General features: G+C 33.5%; 1 protein-coding gene across 1 annotated transcript; it reads right to left on the reverse strand.

Moving 5' to 3' along the window:
• Positions 1-4,585: 4,585 nt before the first annotated feature.
• LOC138330236 (transcriptional activator Myb-like) lies at positions 4,586-19,463 on the reverse strand. Its single transcript, XM_069277702.1, is given in 17 exon segments — positions 4,586-5,720; positions 6,635-6,706; positions 6,848-6,979; positions 8,414-8,515; positions 9,022-9,138; positions 9,596-9,716; positions 11,076-11,200; positions 11,586-11,837; positions 12,443-12,564; positions 12,821-12,948; positions 13,507-13,713; positions 14,121-14,249; positions 15,924-15,946; positions 15,948-16,028; positions 16,320-16,472; positions 17,962-18,097; positions 19,060-19,463. Coding segments are annotated over 17 exon segments (2,034 nt in total). The 5' UTR covers positions 19,083-19,463; the 3' UTR covers positions 4,586-5,609.
• Positions 19,464-22,163: the final 2,700 nt, after the last annotated feature.

A 22,163-nucleotide genomic window follows, 5' to 3' on the forward strand; every position in this document is an offset into this window, starting at 1 on the left:
AAAAAATTTTGTTTGAAAACAGACTTGTCAAATGTGGGACAAAATAATATAAGACTCTTTCATACACGGGTATGAAGGATAAGGATATTTTCACCTAATGTGTTAACTTAATTACCTAATTTAGTGACTCCAGGGGTGTAAGTATATCCCCATCCTTCATACCAAGCATATGAAAGAGTATTTTACTTCCATATCAAACCAGTTTTGAGAACTTTTATATTCACAAACCGTTTTAATTCTCATTTAGTTCTTCGCAAAAACTATATGAAAATTTTATCTCACAAAAATAAAGTGTATAACAGTATAACTTGACAACAAACTCTTCATCCCAACTGTATATAATTTGTTTTGACTTTTGGAAAATTCAAGCCATCCACATAGAATGTAATAATAATCGTGAATAATTTGTGATAAAATAAAATACATCATGCACATTATACAATCAAGAAATGTCAACATAAACTGCAATTTCAGCATTGATTCCGACTTAGCATGTTACAGAGTTGTCTCCCTTACAGATAGGTATTAATTATGTCATGTTTTCTTGAGAATAGCTGAGAAATAATGACATCACAAATGAAACCTACCCACAAGAGCAGAAAAATCTGGTCTATGCAAAGACAGAATATGCAATATGCTGTAGATCTTAAATTTTGTACATAAATTTACAAGGTTGACATGAAATGAAGTATTCATTTATAATCCAAAGCTGTTATTTTGGTTAGTACATATTAATATGTAAGTATAAATAAACTTACAATGAAATCGATTTTTACATCTACAGTGAGATGAATCCTCATCATCATCATCATCATCAAAATTACCAATACATGAGGTTTTGAACTATCGGTATATAGCAAGAACATGTTTGATCACTTCCAAGAGCAACACAAGATTCTCAATCTTGTGTAGATTAATTAAGTAAAATCACACAATTTTTTATATCGATGAGAATGTGATAATATACTGGGATAGTGTTTCATACAGAATAGCTACTATGTATATTTATATAGTTTTTTTTTTTTTTTTTTTTTGAAATTATGTTCCATTTTATTCCCCGGTCATTACAAGAGGAAAATAAATTTGACAGCTGTAAACAGAACTTGTAGTTTACATCAGAATGACTGGAGTGAATGCAATTAAAGTTTTTTAATAATCTTTACCAAAAGTTACAAAGTCTTACATGTCTTTCTTCAAAAAAATATTGTTACATTTACATTACTAAAAAACCAATAAAAAATTTACAATAGCACACATTATATAATCAAACATGCATTTAAAAAAGTAACATTTGAAAAGTACAGAGATTTCAAATTCAGTACTTTTTTAATTCATGAACATACAGCTAAAATACAGCACTCTGTAGGGACAATAAACTTTCTCCACTAAACCACACACTAACAAAACTATCAAACACTCTAACGAAAATCAGTGAAAAAAAAAAAAAAAAAAAAACAGCATCATTTTGGTCATTAATTCTTGGGAGGAAAACAACTTGATACCCATACAGAATAACTCCTCTGTGAAAGGTTTTTACTTCAAAAATAGTATGGTCCATACACTGTTTTTTAGGGGCGTCAGTGAAGATTAATTTTATTATACTCGCAAGAACATTTTTGCACTCTTCCACGTAAAAGTGAACACTGTGCACTCACATACTCACAAAGTATTAAATTTCACGCACTAGTGAATACTGTCACATACAGTCACAAAGTGTTACACTTCACTCAAAGCCACAAAACACTACACTTCATACAAAAGTGCATGCTACCTTTCCATGGATAGTTTCAAACGATGAATTTTACACAAATGTACCACCTTCTCTGGTACATTCACAAACAATTCATATCTCACTCATAATATAAAACTCTCAAATGTCCCCTCATATATATACTCAACATATTTTTTCTTCATCTTTTGGTAAAAATACGTTTCTTGCCAAGTTCTAATCTTTTGAAAACAATGTGCAGTAATGACAGTGAGTAGTCCTCGACAAAAAGACATCTACAGAAAGAGTAACATTCCATCTTCATTGATTCACAAAAAAAAAAAACCACCATTAACAATAATGAATGAAGAACATATGTTTGTAGAATTGTAAACAAAACAAAATCTGGATCAAATAATTCCACTACCACATTCTGTCTCGTTAATACTACATCAGAAATCCCCTGAGAGAATTTTATGATGGTACAAAGTGCTGTTTTGCTATTATCTATCAATTTTGAAAGAAAATACATGTACTTTTATATCAAAAGTGACATTCCACATAATTTTTCTAGATAATAAATAACTACTAATCTTTACCAAAGTTTACAAAGTCTTACATGTCTTTCTTCAAAAAAATATTGTTACATTTACATTACTAAAATACCAATAAAATTTACACAGCACACATTATATATAATCAAACATGCATTTAAAAAAAGTAACATTTGAAAAGTACAGAGATTGCAAAATTCAGTACTTTTCTTAAATTCATGCACACACAGCTAAAACTACAGCACTCTGTAGGGACAATAAACTTTCTCCACTAAACCACACACTAACAAAACTATCAAACACTCTAACGAAAATCAGTGAAAAAAAAAAAAAAAAAAAAAAACAGCATCATTTGGTCATTAATTCTTGGGAGGAAAACAACTTGATACCCAATACAGAATAACTCCTCTGTACTTTTACTAATAGTATGGTATACACTGTACAAGGGGCGTCTGTGAAGACTAAATTTTTGTTTATACTCGCAAAACACTGCACTCTCCACGTAAAAGTGAACACTGTGCACTCACAATAGTATTAAATTTCACGCACTAGTGAATACTGTCACATACAGTCACAAAGTGTTACACTTCACTCAAAGTCACAAAACACTACACTTCATACAAAAGTGCATGCTACCTTTCCATGGATAGTTTCAAACGATGAATTTTACACAAATGTACCACCTTCTCTGGTACATTCACAAACAATTCATATCTCACTCATAACATAAAAGCTCTCAAATGTCCCCTCATATATACTCAACATATTTTTCTTCATCTTTTGAAAATATGTTTTTCTTCATCTTTTGAAAACAATGTGCAGTAATTGACAGTGAGTAGTCCTCGACAAAAAGACATCCACAGAAAGAGTAACATTCCATCTTCATTGATTCACAAAAAAAAAACCCACCATCTAACAATAATGAATGAAGAACATATCATGTAGAACTAAACAAAACAAAAATCTGGATCAAATAATTTCACTACCACATTCTGTCTAAATACTCATCAGAAATCCTCTGAGAGAATTTTGATGGTACACAGTGCTGTTTTGCTATTATCTATCAATTTTGAAAGAAAATACATGTACTTTTATATCAAAAGTGACATTCCACATATTTTTCTAGATAATAAATAACTACTTGATAAATCTTTCAATTTGAATATAAATAAAAACAAAACAAAATAAGCCACAACTTGCCTAGATACAGCTCCCGTACTAAACCCTACACAACAGCACCCGATTCAGATGTGGCCGTAGACCAATGACAGAAATCCTACAAAAATGTGATCGCCATCCTGTGGTGTTGAAAACTAAAACATAAATGTTATTTGGCTTTCGTTCGTTTTTATCAAATTAGCACTAGAGTGGTTTAACTGAAATTATCACTAGCTATTATAACTATTCTTTTCTTGTACTGGCATATTCAAGTAACTTTATCACTGTCACAAGTTTTAACTAACTTAATCCATGTATGTTTCAATCTTTGAATTGGTTTTGGTCCGAGTTCCAACACCTTTACAAAGTAATCAAACAGTACACATATCCCCAATATGTTTAACACATCTGAATTTTCCTGAACATGCCACTGTTTAGAACCCACTAGTTTCAAAGCGCATAATACATTCACTGAAACACTACAGAGAGCAAAGAAAAGGCCAGCCTTAATTCTCAATAAACAACATAGTTCATAGTATTTGAGAAAATATCCATTTCATTCTTTATTTTGTAGTCAAGTTACAGCTAATATAAAACAAAAACTCCTCTGAAACAAAGTCTCTCAAAAGGCCTTCAAGACATCTACAGTTTCAATGTCTTTTTTGAAGATTTCACAAATTCCAAAACTGACGATGAAAAAAAGTATTACAACTTGGTAATGTTACAAAACAGTTTTTTCTATAGATGTTAAAAAAATGTATAATTTTCTCAAAAATTACCTCTTTTCTTTTTAAAATGTCTTTTAAAATTGATCTGAGCAATTTGACATACAAATCAAAAATACTTGAATAGTAGTAAAAATATCTATCATACTATAAAATATGAAAATTCTTTGCAAGTTCTTGACAAGATGTGGATGATTTAATTATTGTACAATGAGCCTAATTGAGGTGAATAAGGATCTTGTACTATATTCTGTATTAATTGGTAGATTCTCTTCTCTTCTATTGTAGACAATAGCATTGTTCTCTCAAACCATTTTCATATTACATTCTCAAACTTGTGGCATCACTTCCTATATGTCAAATTCAAACTCATAATTTGAGTTTAGGTGGCAGATCAACAGTATGAATTTGTCAACTCATTTTTTACGTTTACAAATGATAATGTCAAAATTTTAAAACTTTGATGCAACTTTTAAAAATAATTAATTCTCTACACATGCATGCACAACTAAGCTAGTAACAATATTAAACTTTTACCAAGAAAAAACAATGATAGAATTATCTGCGAGCACTCAGTAATATGAAAAAAACTTTTCAAAACTTTCTTATTTCAAAACTTTTAAATTTTCAATGAGATAACAGATGGACATTTCCATCACATTATAATTAGCCATTTTTTCTCTCAAAATAACAGAAACTGTATAAAAGCATATGTACTCCTTTTTTAAAATATATTTACTCCTATAATAAACGCTGTTATTCTTCCAAGATGAGGAATTTTGACTTTATATATTGTATTTAAAGATGTTTTTCAAATCTATAATGTGCAAATTTATTACTGCATAAAGATGGTAGTTTTACAATGATACTTTCTAAACTACATTAACTCTTTCCGTAATTTGTATTCTTACGACAGCAACACATATCACAACAAAAGAAAATAAATTAAGAACAAGTACGAATTTGACACTGAAACTGAACTTTCCTCAATAACATAGCACTAAAAAAAACATGCACACCAAAAACTATTCAATCTACAGTGAAAATATGAATCTTTTCAGTTTTCACAGTACCTTGTCTTTGAAATAAACATCCACATTGTAAGGGAGAAAAAGTAACTAGTTGCCATATAGGGCTCTATCGTCTACTTTTACAGGCAAAGTAGATAAACAAGAGTTTCTATATACATTAACTTAAATGTGTATCAATGGCGTTAACAAATTAAAGCAGCAGTAATCATTTGTCAATTTTTATACAACAGAATATAATACTCAGGTACAATATTTTTTTTCATGTTTTTAAATACTTAAAAGCCATTTATGCAAGTCTGTTAGATGCAAAATTGCAGGAATCCCTCACAGAGAAGGACATGTATGTAGTCTTCTTCTCGTTTCCGTACAAAGTCAGTTTATCACAGAATTACAACACCCATTGTCACAAAGGCACCAGCTGAACACTAGCTTTTTATGCTAAAAGCATGCCTCCTTTCTGAGTAAGGAAACGACGAGCAAGATCTGTCATTGCCACCTGGTCATCAGACTTCCCACATGCAACTCGCTCAAATGCAGAATCAAGCTGAAAGGAAAAATTGAAATATCTGAATTAGATTTCTCTTTTAAAAGTAGAAGGCAGACATCAAACATGGAATTTCACATCTGAAATGCCTTCAGTAAGAAATTCTTTGTTTCTATGGAAACAAGTTAAAAAGATTTAGTTTTCATTAAAGATGCTCCACCGCCGACAGAGCATAAATGATATTCATAATTTGAACAATTATAGGTGTTTGATCGTGTATATATATGCCTAATTAACACAACAAATAAGATAAAATAATCTATTTCGCCTTTGATGCATGCGCAATCAGTACTTCATTCCATATAGGATATAGTGTTATGGAATTTTTTCGGGATGCAATTAATTATTTTTCATATTTTGAACTTGAAGTAAAATTAGAAGCTTAACCTTTGCAATGGTGGTAATGGTGTAAAGTAAGTAACTTTTGTAACTGAAGAAAAATACTAAATCGTCTGCACCTATTTTTGATAGTGAAAAAATACCATTTGTCAGCGGTGGAGCATCTTTAAATTAGAAACATAAATAATCTATGTTTGATATAGGTCAAAGGTCAAAATGTAGGTCACTGATAAAATTATTTTAAAGTTAAAATGAGGGCGGCTACAAATTCAACATTATCGTTAGGTGCGTGGCGGCGCTTATGAAGAAATCTCAGTATGAAATACTCATTTACTTTATGACTGTCATAGCATACAAGATTATTTCTCTAAAATTAGACGTTACTGTTCTGTTTAACAATTACCGTATTCGACCCAATAAGTGCTCAGGGCGTATACAAATGGAAAAGAATGAAAAGGTGCTAATAGGACGAAATTGTTTTGGAAATCTATACATTTTTGTGTAGTTTTGGTCTTTATATATGCCTGGGCAATTGAAATCGAGGTGTCAAAAAGGGGGACGCTATTCAATCTTACCTTAACGATTGACTTTACAGAAGCACTATCAGAGAACTTTATTCGCTTTATAGACTTCTTGCCAATGCGCATCTGGAATAGAAAACAATTTTTTTCTAGAATCATTTGCAAAGAAATTTCTTGATGTTCTATTTTTTAATATCTATCCAAGCATAGCTCTTCTATCTAAGTTTGGATTTCCCCCCTTTTACAGAAATATTTATAAAAACTCACCTCCTTTGCCTTTTCCTGATTAGAAAATTTTGGGACAGCAAACACATCTTCCATGATTTCCTCAGCCAGTGTCTCCTTGATAATGGAGGGCGGAGAAAACAGGATACTGGTGTCTCCAATCAAGGATTTACTCTGGATAGTAAAATGAGGACAGATTAATAAATAGAGGCCGGGGAAAACAGGATACTGGTGTCTCCAATCAAGGACTTACTCTGGATAGTAAAATGAGGACAAATCAAGAGTCAATGACTAAATACTTAAACTCATCATGTAAAGTTACCACAATAACATATAAAAGTGTTACATAACATACATTGATTGAACCACAACATTTTGTGATAGATGGAATAATACTAAACCTGTTTAATTTTATGAATCAGGTCAAAGTTTGGTTAATCTATACAGTACAATTAATTAAGACAAGCTTCAATAGCAAACCCAGAGTTGTGTTTGATGCTCTCTAAGCTTGGCTGTAAATTTAAAATTCCAGTCATACTCTTGGCTCAAGGATAATGAAAGAATCTTCTTTATTCAGCCAATGAAAATTATTATAACTGTTTGTAACGTCATCTATCATATGCTAAGTTTAAAGTTAAAGGCCCACTACCTTTTAGAATCTAATGGCCTTGTCTGATAAAGTCTTATACATTCTGGTATGTACGTTTGTAAAATAACTTCTTTTAATGTCAGCACAGATGTAACTATCTTTTAACAGAGCCATCATTGATACAAAATTTGTTCACATTCCCTAAAGGATGTTTCTGACCAAATTTGGTCAAAATCCAAAAAGAACTTTATGACTAGTAGTGTTTTAAAGGAATTTTCCTCTATTTCCCCGCCCCTGGAGGGTAAGAGTTACCATTTATACAAAATTTGTTCCCCTTCCCATAAAGATATTTTAGACCATATCTGGTTGAAAGTCATTCAAAATTTTATGACTAGTAGTGTTTTAAAGGAATTTTCCTCTATTTCCCCCATCTCCCTCAGGTCCCAGGGGTCAGAGTCACTATTTATACAAAATCTGTTCCCTTTCCCCTTAGAATGTTTTTCTGGCCTAATTTGGTCAAAATTCAATGAGAACTTTATGACAAGTAGCTTTTTGAAGGAATTTTCCTATATTTCCCCTTTTGGGCCCTGCCCCTCAGGCCCCAGGAGGATCAGAGCCATCATTTATACAAAATCTCTTCACATTCCCCCAAAGATGTTTTTGACCAAATTTGGGCAAAATCCAATGAGAACTTTGTGACCAGTAGAGTTTTATAGAATAACCAAAATTTCCCCTATTGGCCCCGCCCATCCTGTCCAAATTTGGTTAAAACTTTTAAGAACTTTTTGACTAGTAGCGATTTAAAGCAAAAGTTTACGCACAGCGCATGACGAGGGACAGTGCCCGATGACAATAGGTCATCTTGACTAGGTCATCTTGACCCTTTGGGTCAGATGACCTAAAAAATAATACACTGAAACATTGAGTCTATGCTGCAATTATAAAATAAGTTCACGTTCAACATAGAATCTCCATAAAATATAAATTAATATTGGCCAAAGTTTCTAATTATGACATACCGGAGTCTCTGGTGACATAAGGAGGGACTCGGCACTGTTGAAGATGGATCCTTCAGAAACTGGCCACTTCAGGGACTGTCTCGCCTTCTTGTTTTTATCTTCCTGTGGTGGCAATGGAAAGGACCAAGTCATAAACGTTTTAAGCAAAATATCAAATTAATGCTCTATGTACTTCAACTTGAACTAAAACAATGGCAACGCCCTAAAAAATTTTTGTTTGAAAACAGACTTGTCAAATGTGACAAAATAATATAAGACTCTTTCATACACGGGTATGAAGGATAAGGATATTTTCACCTAATGTGTTAACTTAATTACCTAATTTAGTGACTCCAGGGGTGTAAGTATATCCCCATCCTTCATACCAAGCATATGAAAGAGTATTTTACTTCCATATCAAACCAGTTTTGAGAACTTTTATATTCGCAAACCGTTTTAATTCTCATTTAGTTCTTCGCAAAACTATATGAAAATTTTATCTCACAAAAATAAAGTGTATAACAGTATAACTTAACAAGCTCTCCATCCCAACTGTACATTATTTGTTTAGACTTTTGGGAAATTCAAACCATCCATATAGCTTGTAATAATGAAGAATATTTCTCCACCTGTTTACTCTGTTTGTTGTCCTTGGGGGTGAGATTGAAGTCCATGGTTGATAGATCTCCCTCGTAACCAGTGTCCTCCTTAATCATCTCATTCAGGTCATCTAGTTGTCCAGGACTCTACAATAGATACAGGTTGACCACTATAGACAGGAAATGTATAAGGAGTTATGGTTTATGGCTTTAAATAATTACAGCAAAGGCCACTTGAGGACTTTCTCAGTTTTCAGGGTGGAGGTAAATTGGAGTAAACCTGAAATCCATGGTCAGTAACAAGGTCTCGCATCCCAGACGTTTAGAGTTAAATGTAATTAAGTGTTTTCATAAGTATTTTGGGAATATTTTAAAAATTGATTTTTGGTAAAAATTTATTCAATTTCATAGCTAGATGCTAAACTAGTTGGCAATATTTTCAGAAGCATAAATAATGAACTTTCAGTTACCACAAATATATGTATTGACAGGAGTATTAATACTTGAAAATTAAAGTGCAAGACTAACAGCATTTATCTTTCTTTGGGCTAGAAAAACAAAATTCTGTGTCTCATTTATCAAAAAAATACTTAAATTTACTCACAATGTCTTTAAAATTTCTGGCTTTCTTTTCCATCTCAGCTAGAGCTGTCTTAAATGGTGTGGGCGTCCTCGGAGTGGCATTCAGTATAGATCTACGGATCCTCGGCGTGCAGTAGAAATCCCTTGGTGTAGCAAAATGTTCAAAAATTAAATTTCAATGTACAAATGTATATCTAAAATCTACATGATTTCAGACTCATAATTCTAACCCAGTTTTATTTATTTCCTATTAAAACTAAGCACACAATGTTCATAAATGTGCTTTTCCTATATAAACTATACTAAAATTGACTCCCTCCACAGGGGAATATCTCTGATCCCAGGGCCATGATATTCACAAATTTTGTAAAGGGCCTTACGACCTTTCAGTCTATGAAGAGTATTTGGTTCCTTCGAATCTGTGAATTCAGAAAAAAAGATTTTTGAAAATCTAGCCAATTAGACCCCTTTTGGCCCCGGTCCTCTGGCCCCTGGGGGTTGTCCAAGACCAATATATTTATGACGATAAAATCTCAGGCTAAAATTTCTAACCCAGTGTGACTAATTTCCTATGAAAAATAAGCAAATAACATTCAAAAATGTGTTTTTCCTATATAAACTATAGTAAATTTGACCCACTCCCCAGGGGAATATCTGAGATCCCAGGATCATGAAATTCACAATTTTTGTAAAGGGCCTTAAGACCTTCCAATCTATGAAGAGTATTTGATTCTAGCAGTTCCAGAATTTCAGAAGAAGATTTTTTTAAGTTTTAGCCTATTTGACGCCTTTTTGCCCCACCCCTATGGCCCCTGGGGGTCAGTCATGGAAAATTTGTTAATAGAATTCAATGGCCATCTCATAGGAATAATTCTGACAATATTTGACTAATTTCCTATTATAAATGACCAAATAATGCTCATAAATGTGTTTTTCTTATATAAACTATAATAAACTTAACCCCCTCCCCAGGGGGAAACCCGAGACCCCAGAGTCATATAATTCACAATAATTTTTGTAGAGGGCCTTAAGACCTTCCAATCTATTAAGAGTATATGGTTCCATTAAATCTGTGAATTCAGAAGAAGATTTTTGAAATTTTAACCATTTTGACCCCTTTTTGGCCCCGCCCCTCTGCCCCCTGGGGGTCGGCCAGGACCAATATGGATATTGTGTTAAAATGCTATTTCAGGCAAAAAGTTTGACTAATTTCCTATGAAAAATAATGTTCATAAATGTGTTTTTCTTATATAAACTGTAGTAAACTTAACCCCCTCCCCAGGGGGAAACCTGAGACCCCAGGATCATATAATTCACAATTTTTGTAGAAGGTTTTAAGACCTTTCTATCTATGAAGAGTATTTGATTCTATCACATCTGTGAGTGGAGAAGAAGATTTTTGAAATTTTAGCCAATTTTATCCCTTTTGGCCCCTCCCATAATATCAACTGAAAATTTCAAATTTATATGACTGGATGAATTTGTCTCCATGTGTGACTTACTTTGAATCGTGTTTGATCTCTGGAGTATCCAACACACTGTTGTTGGTAGGTGTGGTCATGTGAAGTTGGTTACATACTGGTGTAGAAGTTATTTTACCAAAGGGAATTTCAGGACTATTCAGAAACTGTAAAATAAAGTCAAATTGGATTATTCTCTATTTGAATACCATTACATAGTTATCTGTTCTTCTGGTGTCATGAGTTTGTAAGTGTAACACCATACTTTTCAAAGAATACGACGCAAAGTTTCACTCACGAAATAATGATGTCACAATGGATACCTAACCTAACCTCAAGGGAAGTAACTTTAATGTGTAAAGACGGAATAAGACTGTACATTAAACATCTTGATAGAAATCCTGAAAAGAATAAAGTAGCTTGTGCATAAAGACAAAAAAAAATTTAACATCTGCATTTTTGGTATTATTTTTCACACTAAATTATTCACAATTTCCTACAAAATTATTTCAGAATCTTGAAAGTACTAGTTTCTTTTTTTATTACATATACTTGTGACGGAGAAAATGGCAAATTCTTAATAGGCGTTCCTTTGGGTGTCAAATGTTCTTCTTTATCATCCGATGAATAGGGAGATAGCGGCTTTCCTTGAGGAGTTTTGTCCATTGAGAATATATTGATGTTCTCCTTGAAGGCTTGAGTAGGGACAGAATCCCCAACAACAGGAACACCTCTGGACATATCTGTCCAATTTGTGCGTGGTGTCTTAGCACTTTCCTTTTCCCTCTTCTGAGTTACACAAATCTAGAATATATAAATGAGCCATTGAACAATATATATCATTGATTCTCGCATAACTATCAATGTTAAATGATTTTTCCCCAAATTCTGAAAAGTGAGCAAATTCAGGGCAACTTTCCAAACTTCTTGCACAACGTGCGCTTATCATCAAAATTTGATCTTAACATCTTATACTGTAGAGATTGTCAGCAGATGTCATAAAGACACAGGTTCAGCCTATATCATATGAATAACAAACACAGTAAATAAATCCTTAATATCATCAACACATGTACATGTCTACTGTAATGTACATTTCCAATGATGTCATCAATTTTGATGCATAAAAACAACTCCTAGATAATGTTGCAAGTCTATCCTTTCTATAATGCAGAAAAATAATCATACACAGGAGTTCTATGTATATAGGGATATCTCAAGCCCTTTAACTGGCTGGTCAGCACTCATCAAGCTTTGTGCTGACCGTAATGTGATATATCCCTATCTATAGATTCAATCATTTCTGTGTATTTAGACCTCTTGACTACTACAACAATTGAGCTCTCATTTAGAATATGTTTTAGGATATTAATGGAATAAACCAGACAATATCAAACAGACAATTATACCTTCCTCTTTCCCTTTCTTAGGATTGCTGGTTTGGAGAATCTGGAGGTGACGGGGGATGTAATGGGAATCAGACGTCCGGGACTCTTTAAACGTTGGATAGCCTTCCCATCAAATCTGTAACCTGTTAAAATAAAGATCCAAATCAGGAATGAATTTACAAAGACGCAGTGAACTGCAACTGTATATGGAGTTGTGAATAAATTGAACAAAATTCAACAGAAAAGAGATTATCGTAATAGAGAAACACCCTCAGGAAATATGATTATCTCGGGGAAACAAATCTTCATGCCTCCCTCACACTAGGACAATAACTAAAATATCACCTGTCAAAAAACTGGGTTTTAATGTATCACTAAGTGTTAAGTTTTTGTCATTACCTTTGCTATTTAAAGCTGTGAACTTGATGGGGGTGACCCCAGTTGTTGATCCGGTTCCACTTATAAGGTCTAGAGAGGAAAGACCACTAAAACCAGCTCCTAACTCAGCAATTGTTCCGTCTTCACCTCTGAAAATACACATAATATCGTGCATAAACATTAGAACAGAAAAATAAATTTATACCAAGGTTTTTACAACTGGACCTAAATTTCTCAAAACACACTGACTTTCAGTCAAAACCTAAGTTACTTCCTCAAGATACTGAAAGCGCAAATCTTTACTGATGTCTGTTTGGAAATTTGATCCTTTTGAAAAGTGGATGAGAAAAACATTTTTTTTTTTAATATTTTGTTTTGTGTAGAAAAGAACTCCAAATTAAATGTCTAATTAATTTGGAGTTTCCCTGGCTACATCAGAGTATGTCTATAATTGCGTCAAATCTACAAGATGACATGCATCTTTTTCAGCATGCCATCTCAAGAGGTTATATGAATCGGTCTGATTATAGGTATAGCTCACTATTAGATAATTTTAATTCATGTTTTTAAATTCACTGGGTAATTGCAGCTGTCAGGTATCAATGTCATATTCACTCTTTCAGCATCTAGACATGTTTATTCAATTATGATAATCATATTGTATGATGTCAGATATTATAAGGATTAAATAACATCCAACAACTTACTTTACAGGTGTACTGTTAGAGTTGGTATTGTTGTCCACGGGGATACCTAAGTTGGGAAAGAGCTGTACTGGCTGAACTGACTGGTAGTTTGAGGTACTGGGGGTATAAGCTTGTGCATATATTCCAACTTGGTGCTCTGAATAATTTTCATCTTCATATTTTCGCTTCATTGTTGAATTCCAATGGTTTTTGATTGCATTATCAGTTCTGTGAAGAGAAAGATGTAATATCTATTTTCTATTTCCTAAGTGTAGTTTTATTTCAAAGGTATTTATTTATGTCACTGTACCAAACTTGAAATATTTTTGGTATCTCAATGAGGAGGAAACTCTTACAAGAAGAGAAATAAAATCAATTTTCAACTTTGAAAACTGAAATGCTTTAGTTATACTTTCAAATTAGCATTATCAAAAATATGGACTGTCGTGCTTTTAAAAAATAGCACTTTGAATTGCTCTTCAAACAAATATGAAAACATTTGAAGCAAACCCTCAGCTCTCAAAAATATTTGTGATTTTTTTTTCAAAGCAAAATATTTAGCCTACATCCTCTTTTGTAGCATGTATATTTTGTACTATCATAATCAATCAATATATCACAGTTATCAGAATTACCTTCCAGGTAAGAACTTTGCAATCTCAGCCCATCTGTTTCCAAGCTGTCTGTGGAGAGAGTAGATCAGGCGATCCTCTTCCTCTGTCCAGGCACACTTCTTAATGTCTGGATTCAGATGGTTATGCCACCTTCAAAAGTTAAGTCATTATAATAAAGATGTTGTAGCTATATATAGCAAAACAATCATTAGAAAGACATCTTCATTAACATCCCTACAAGTACTACTAGATACAAGCCAATCATTTTTCTGAAATATAAAAATTCGAACAAACATGATAATCGGGGATGTGATTGATCCTAGATTAGCAAAGGGAGGAAATCTCTTGACTAATGAGACACAACCAACATGATTTGATAAATGAAATCCTCTGAAGAGAGGAAGAATCACATCCCTGGTTAGTGTTATATTATTAGGCCATAATGCTTTAGAAGTTATCAGTTTGATTGTTAAGAAAGGATTCAACAGCAGGCAGCATTTAGTTTGACTAACAAACTGTATACATGCATGTTATAGTAACTGTAATACATAGTAATAACACACATTTAAATTACTCCGCGAACCAGTCAACTGTGAATGTTTAAAGTTATGAACTTCCTTATCGTCAAACGTTTGACTTGTTACGCAGCGAGAAATTTTCTACCGTGTATCGAAACACTCAATCGACAGCATGGCTATTTTTAGATTTAGTTCTCATTTACTGAAAGCTCGTTGAAACCCGGACTGTAATTGGTCAATACAAGCATGCCGAAAGGATGGCGCAAAACCGAAAGTAAACCGACAACTTGAACCATTTTGACTTGAGATAATGGACATCAACGTCAATGTTCGTGTTTGTAAAAAGGGGAAACCATTAAATGATGACAGTAGGAACACTATCATTCGTCTTTATGATTTAGGACTGCTATATTCAAAAATTTCCGAACGGACTGGAGTGTCAGACTCAACTTGTGACAAGATTGCAATTAACAATGTAGCTTAGCCGGTATTAACCAATCACAGCGTTTCAGGGAGCACTGTAAATCTAAAAATAGCCACGCTGTTGATAGAGTGGATGTTTCGAAACATGGTAGAGAAGTCTCACTGTATTACAGGTCAAATAATTGAAGGTAAGGAAGGTATTAATTCTAAGCACTCGAAGTTGACTGGTTCAGGGAGTAATCCATTACCAAAATTATCTAATACAATGGTCAGAAAATGACATGTTGACAAAACTTGTGTCATGTTTTTTTACTGATAAAATGATCTTTTGCTTTCGGTTTAGAGGTGATTGCATAATCATATTTACTATAAACTACCCGTCTAATCATCCTCGATACTCCAAGGGTTACTATCACTGATGTGACCTCTGGAGTATCAAGGATGTCACCCAATAAATGCTCTAGGCAAATGCTGTATTTCATATTTTTTGTATTTTTTTTTTTATATTATATTGAACAGTCGGGCAAGGATAGCTAAAGCCGGTAAAAATGGTGTGAATTGTATCCAGTATAATTTCTTATGAAATAGGAAAATAAAATCTCTCCTCAAAAATTGTCTGCGTACAAAGAAATTAATTTAAAGTGTAAGAATCCTAAAAAGTCCTCCCGGCTGACTATGTCCGTGGTTACATTTCCACGCAGCCTCGCTTTCAATGCTTTCAACTTTCTTTTTTCCAATGGTCAGAACTGGGAAACGTAAGCAGAACTTGACCGTTGTATTGATATGTGAGAACTTTTGGAAGGCCAATGAATGCATTTAGACTGGTTTTCTTTGCCCGACTATTCACTTTAAATCAAACATCAGTTGACAATGTAGTGTATACCTTTCTCGACACTGCTTGCCAGTTTCTACCATTCAAAAGCTTGGAAATAAGAGTCCACCTTTTTGGGCCAAACTTTTGGACAAGCTCTACAACTTTGTCGTCTTCCTATTGAAACAAAAGATATTCATTAAATATTTATCTCTAAATCAACATTAATAACAATTTCCTGCTACATATATAGGCTTAAAGTCTGAGTGTAAATAACTGTTCCATAAACTGAATCGAATCGTTGTTTTTTTATGAAAGAACAAATTCAAATAGAATATGTCCATCAATTTAAAGACAAAATTTCCAACAAGATGTATGAAGTATCCCACAGAAATATTTTCTTCATAAATTTGTTTAATACTGCATTGATTAATTGTCTTTTGAATTCTTATCAATCAAAATACTTGCTTCCTTTGTCCAAGGTCCTTTTATAAGGGCAGGATTCAAGACTTTGTGCCAGCGATGTTGACACTGAATATCTGTACGATCCACGAAATACTTTGCCACAAGTTTCCAGTCTTGTGTTCCGCAATATTCTAGAACCTTTTTTAGCTTCTCATCCTTTAATGAAAAGTTAAACATCATATGATTCATCTCAATCATTAATTATGAATTTTAACTCCAAAAGACTTTCTTTCATATAAGAATACATCTAGACTTTTTAGGGAAAGGTGATTTTTTTTTTCAACCACATGTACTGGCTCGCAACTCATTATCTTGATTTTGAATGGCACAATATACAAAATGCAACTTTCATATATTTCTTGTGAGTAGAAAGATAATATACCAAAATTAACGACAACATTCAGATAAAAATTAAAAAATGGCAAATTTCTGTAAATCTTACCTCACAAGAATGACATTAGTCAGGGGGAAGCGCGATATCAGCTTTATTCTAAGATAAATAGTCCTGATTCATATATTGTCTGCTTCCTATGATGCCAGACAACGGTGTACAAAGATGCCAGACAACGGTGTACAAAAAAACTTAAGTTGGAAGGGAGATAATACAATTTTAATAACTTGACACAAAAGAACGCTGGTCAGGGTCACCTAAGCGCTTTTAACCAGATGACAAAATATAAGGTAGAACACTATATATGTTGATTTTGTTTGTTATTTCAATGTTTACAAAATCAATAACCACCGAAAATCATTTAATTATCCTTATTATTTATTCAAAATGCCAAGCATTCACGAAGACATGTTAAAATCATTCGTTATTTTGCTAGAGCGTAGATCGTGAAATGGCGGGCGTCATTACCCTGTGATGTCATAATCGACCATAATCTTAAGATATGACTGGTGGCAAACAAGACATGTTTTCTCTCTTTTCCATGAATATTTTCACATCAATTTTTTTTTCTTAAATACTTAGAAATTTGTGAATATATGTTGATATTAAATTTTATTATTTCATCACACCAAACTATTTTTAATATTTTTTTTTTAAATCACGATAATGGGTACAGTAAATTGACGTGATCACGATATGTTACAGCCTTTTTCAAACGATTGTTTTTGTTTAAAAAAATGATTATAAATTGATGGAATTAAATGAACTGTTGTGAGGTAAAAATTATTTAGATGCCTAAAAATCATACTCTAAATGCAACGTTTAGAAAAAAAATTGAGAAAAATTTCCATTTTTTCACGATAATGATTCGCAAGCCAGTATGTTTCTAAAAGAAATATTTTCAATATAAATATTTAAATACAGACTGAGAGATGTGATTGATCCTATTAGCAATGGGAGGAAATCTCTTGACTATTGCGAGGGAACCCTCTGTGTCATTTTATGCTGTTTCAGATCACATCTGACATCACTTGTTTCTTATAAATGTTGTTCAATCTAAGCTGGAGAAAATCAAAATCATCTAAAAAAAGCAAGAATCATGATCACATCGCTGTAAATTAAGATATTGATAAAGTTTATTACATTAATTACATATATGGAAATCTTGCTTTAAAATAACATTGCTTAACTTATAATTAGTAATAAAGCACAATGTGAATTTGTGCAGGTACATTAATTTCACTAATTCATCACCTCTTCTTTTGTCCAACGTCCTTTATTGATGAACCGATATCCGTAATTGTGAGAAGCATTATAATCGTGATCAATATGCTCTCCTTCATCAGAGTCCTCGTCACTACTGAAAGACTGTCTGCTGAAAGCTGCAGTTCTGGAAAATAATATGCATCAACGAAATCATTACAGGTGCCTGATATAATTAATTCAGTTCAGTTTTGTAAAATAAATCAATCATTCAATAACCTATTTTGCCTTTATCCTAAAGGAAGGCAGTCTGACATGTTTTCATAATTCTTTTTCCCACTCAATAATTGCTGACTATGCACAGTGTGAGACAAAGGCCTACTAAAATGTAGACTAGAATACTACATTACACTTATATGGCAAATTAGGTTAATTGGGTCCGATTTGTTAAAACTCGTCCAACATGTCGATGATTTTGGGACAGACATTTTACCTTTCATTTATAATCCTGTGATATGTGTTATCTCGGTAGCTGTAAACGAACGTCATTTTGTTGGAATCAATTAAATCTCCCAACTAAGTAAATTTAACAAAATAACTGTAAATCTTCTGTTGCCGCAATTGACAGAAAAAACAATGCCGCAAGCCATTTTCTTGATATGGTGCTCCGCACGCGCACGTGAAACATCATTGCCATTGGTGATTTTTGACGTGTAGAATACGTGCACGCGCAGAAAAGAGCCAAATATCAGAGCAATGACAATGCGATAAAATTTCACATTGATTCATTAATTAGTAACATAATAACTAAATCGCATTCATAATACACAGTGACTTAAAAAGTTTACATTGTTATTTACAGGCTTAGAATCAGATTCATTCCTGGCAAAGAGAAGTATGTTTAACAATATGAAGTCAATGCCCTCGAGCATCTATGACCAGCTGAATCAGAAAACTTCATTGACCAGTTGGCCAAATCAAAATTTCATTAATTACAATGCGTGTTTATTCTATTTGTATGATCATCAATAAACAAATCAAGTATCTTGGTTTGCTTTAATCACACGAAGAAAGAAATATAGAGAGAGGGTCCGAAATGGTCCCCCTGCCACATACAAAGAAAAAATGTAGGAATATTGCTGTACTTACCGGTCTTCCGGCAGATTAGACATACCGATCGCCAAAAACACAATTCATCTGTACTTCCATAACAACACTAGGGCTGTGTTTTCATATCTAACAAATCTGAATATGCAGACGTGGAAAATATAATGGGCAAAATATTGGTAAACAAACAGCAATGGCGGTCAAATCGCGCGCTAAGATTGAGGCTACAATGAAAGACGTAATCTGATTGGCTGATATCTGACTTCCGGGCCTTGCGTCAAAACTAAATTTAGTAGTCAAACGAGCGGGGACACACGTGTGTGCCACAGAAAACGAAGATACACTATCGATGCCTACAGTGTTTTATCTATTTTTAACATCTCAAACATCAAAATTTATTCGACACGAGGATAAAGCATTTTACATTATGAAAAAGTAAAAAAAAAAAAAAACGGGACATATTTCCCAAAAAATAAACTATACATGAATATTATTATGTATTTATTGATTGAAAACATCTAATTATTCAATATTTCCAACAATTCAACATTTTCATATACATGTTCGTTACTGATGATAATATATTAGAACAATGACCGATCAAGCACAGCACCCTGCAGTTTTGATAGACCTAGCGCCAAATTTCAGATTTAATGTATATGTATAAATGACGTGATAGAATCTTATTTTCTTTGTGATATATTTTTATTTTTTAAAAGATAATGGGAAATCACTATCTAATATATAGTGGGATCTAGCATAACAGCATAATAACCATTTGTGCAAATTTTAAAAACTCCCGCCCGGCAATAGGTTGACTATGACAATTCTTCTCCAAACCGCACAATGGAAATATAATAAAGTGATTTCAAATTAAACCCTGGAGGACTGTCAATCCTGATTTTCACGGTGAAAATGAATTTACAAAAAACTTACTATAAATGTACCGTATCCACAATATCATGTAGGCGGTTAAGTCGGGTATGGATGGTTCGATGAAACGTCAGTAATGGGGGGTAATGGTCCCTAATATTTCGTACCCCCCCCCCCCAAATACGTATACTTTTTTTCATATATCATTACATATAATCCTTGTACACATCTATAGTCTGTGGCGTCGCTAACAGGAAATTAATGAATATGCAAATTAGCGTATAAGTTTGGGGGGTTCGGGGTATCACCTGGAAAAATATTACGATTTTGAATGACTGATATTAGTTTTATGATGTATTTTGATGTTTTTGCGAGCGCCGAAGGCGCAAGATTTTGGTGTTTGGGTGGTCCGGGGGCCCCCCCCCCCCCCCCCCCCCCCCCCGAGAAAAAATATTACGATTTGGAATGGCTGAAATGAGTTTTACAAAGTATTTTGATGATTTTAAAGAGTTCTTAACACGGTAATTTTTCGATTTAAAGTAACCTGCATTTAGAAATGATGAAGTCAAGTAAATTTTATTTAAAATTGGTACATAGTTAAAACACATGACAACACAAGCCCATGTGGGCTTTTACAACCGACTATTGCACATTGCAGTGTAACTAAAAATAATAATGAATTGATTGCCTTGCTGTGTCAAAAACAAATTAATCTTTTAAGAAGCATTTTTTGTAATAGTATAATTCCTTAATGGACATTTTCAGTCTAGTTCGTGTGTATTGAATATTCATTATAAAAAATTTGAACATTACGTGCTTAAACGTTCTAGGAAACGCGCCGCGCAGTGGAAAATTTTCTAAAATGAAGTTCAAAAATGTGCAGGAGGACCCATTTTTCTTTCAAATGTGCACATTTCGGCGAAAATGTGGGGGGGGGGGGGCAAAAATACATGTTTGCCCCCCTACCCCCTGCCTGCTTCCTACGCCCATGTACATTGATATTTGTCACCACAAGATATCAGCTGAATTTCTGGTGATTTCATCGTTTTTGAATACCGGTGATAATTCCCCGATCTGTGCGAAGTTTGTCAACTCAATAAACGTTTCTTGTCGCGAAAACTTTCAGGTTGTGGAAAGTGTTCATGGATAAGACCAATGGTATGTGGCACAAATTTTTTTGTCTTTGTTTTTTTTTGTTTTTTTTTTGTTGTTCTTTTGTTGTTTATTTTTTTATAACAAGATATCTCAAATTAAGGAAAAATCCCAAAGCATAAAAGACCATTCCTAAAATTGTGCAAAACATTAATTCCTCCCACCTACAAGCGATCCCCCCCCCACTCCACCCCCGCGCGGTATCGCCTACACCCGATGAATATGCTTTTTCGAATATTGTTGCCAACTTGTTTTCGTCGCGTTGATTCGATTCAAATGCAGACTTTTGAAAAATCACTGCGGTAGAGGAAGTAATACTTCCATCCAACATCGATAGCGAAGTTAAAAGTTACGAGGCCCTGTGATTCATCGACTGGAAAAGTAGCTTCGCGCACTTTTGTGAATCGAGCGGAGATGGCTGAGATATTGTACAAAGTCCTTTTACAATTGTTCTTATTTCATTGCCATAAATATCCAATGGGTTAGGCACAAGTTACAACATATCAAATTATACATCTGTATCTAGTTGGTGTTCTTTTCCTCCAGATATCATTTCTAAACAGGGTGATGTCGGGTACTTCTGCAAAAACTGTATCTGTACAGACCACGGGCGTTCGACTCTATGGACATTTTTCTCTATACATATGTAATACTGTGACGACACAGTATTATGGTTATAGAGAGAAAAATGTCTATAAACGCCTGTGCTAAGACTCTATAGGCTACCTTATTAAGCTTGAATACTGGGCACCGGACTGATAATTGGTAGTTATTTCATAATTTGTGTAAAAGGGTAAACTATTTTTAAAGCATCCAATTTTAATGAAAACCATTGCATAGGGATGTTCTGGGGCACAAGTACTGATGGTTTCGATGGATGAGAGAACCAAAAATGGCTGCATGCAGCCAAATGTATCTTCTTAGTGGGCGGGCCATTTCTAATGGACATGGTTTCTTAGTTTCTGACATATTCTTTGGCAACGCGTTTTGAATTTAGACGCCTTTAGTTTAATAAAAAAAATGAAGACATAATCTGTTACATTTAATGTTTTTTATTGAAAATCATAAAAATCAACAAGTGTTAAAACAATTCAAAAACTTCCTGGAAATGCCACTTTTCT

Source organism: Argopecten irradians, chromosome 8 (assembly GCF_041381155.1).
Source record: "Argopecten irradians isolate NY chromosome 8, Ai_NY, whole genome shotgun sequence".
Taxonomy (NCBI): domain Eukaryota; kingdom Metazoa; phylum Mollusca; class Bivalvia; order Pectinida; family Pectinidae; genus Argopecten; species Argopecten irradians.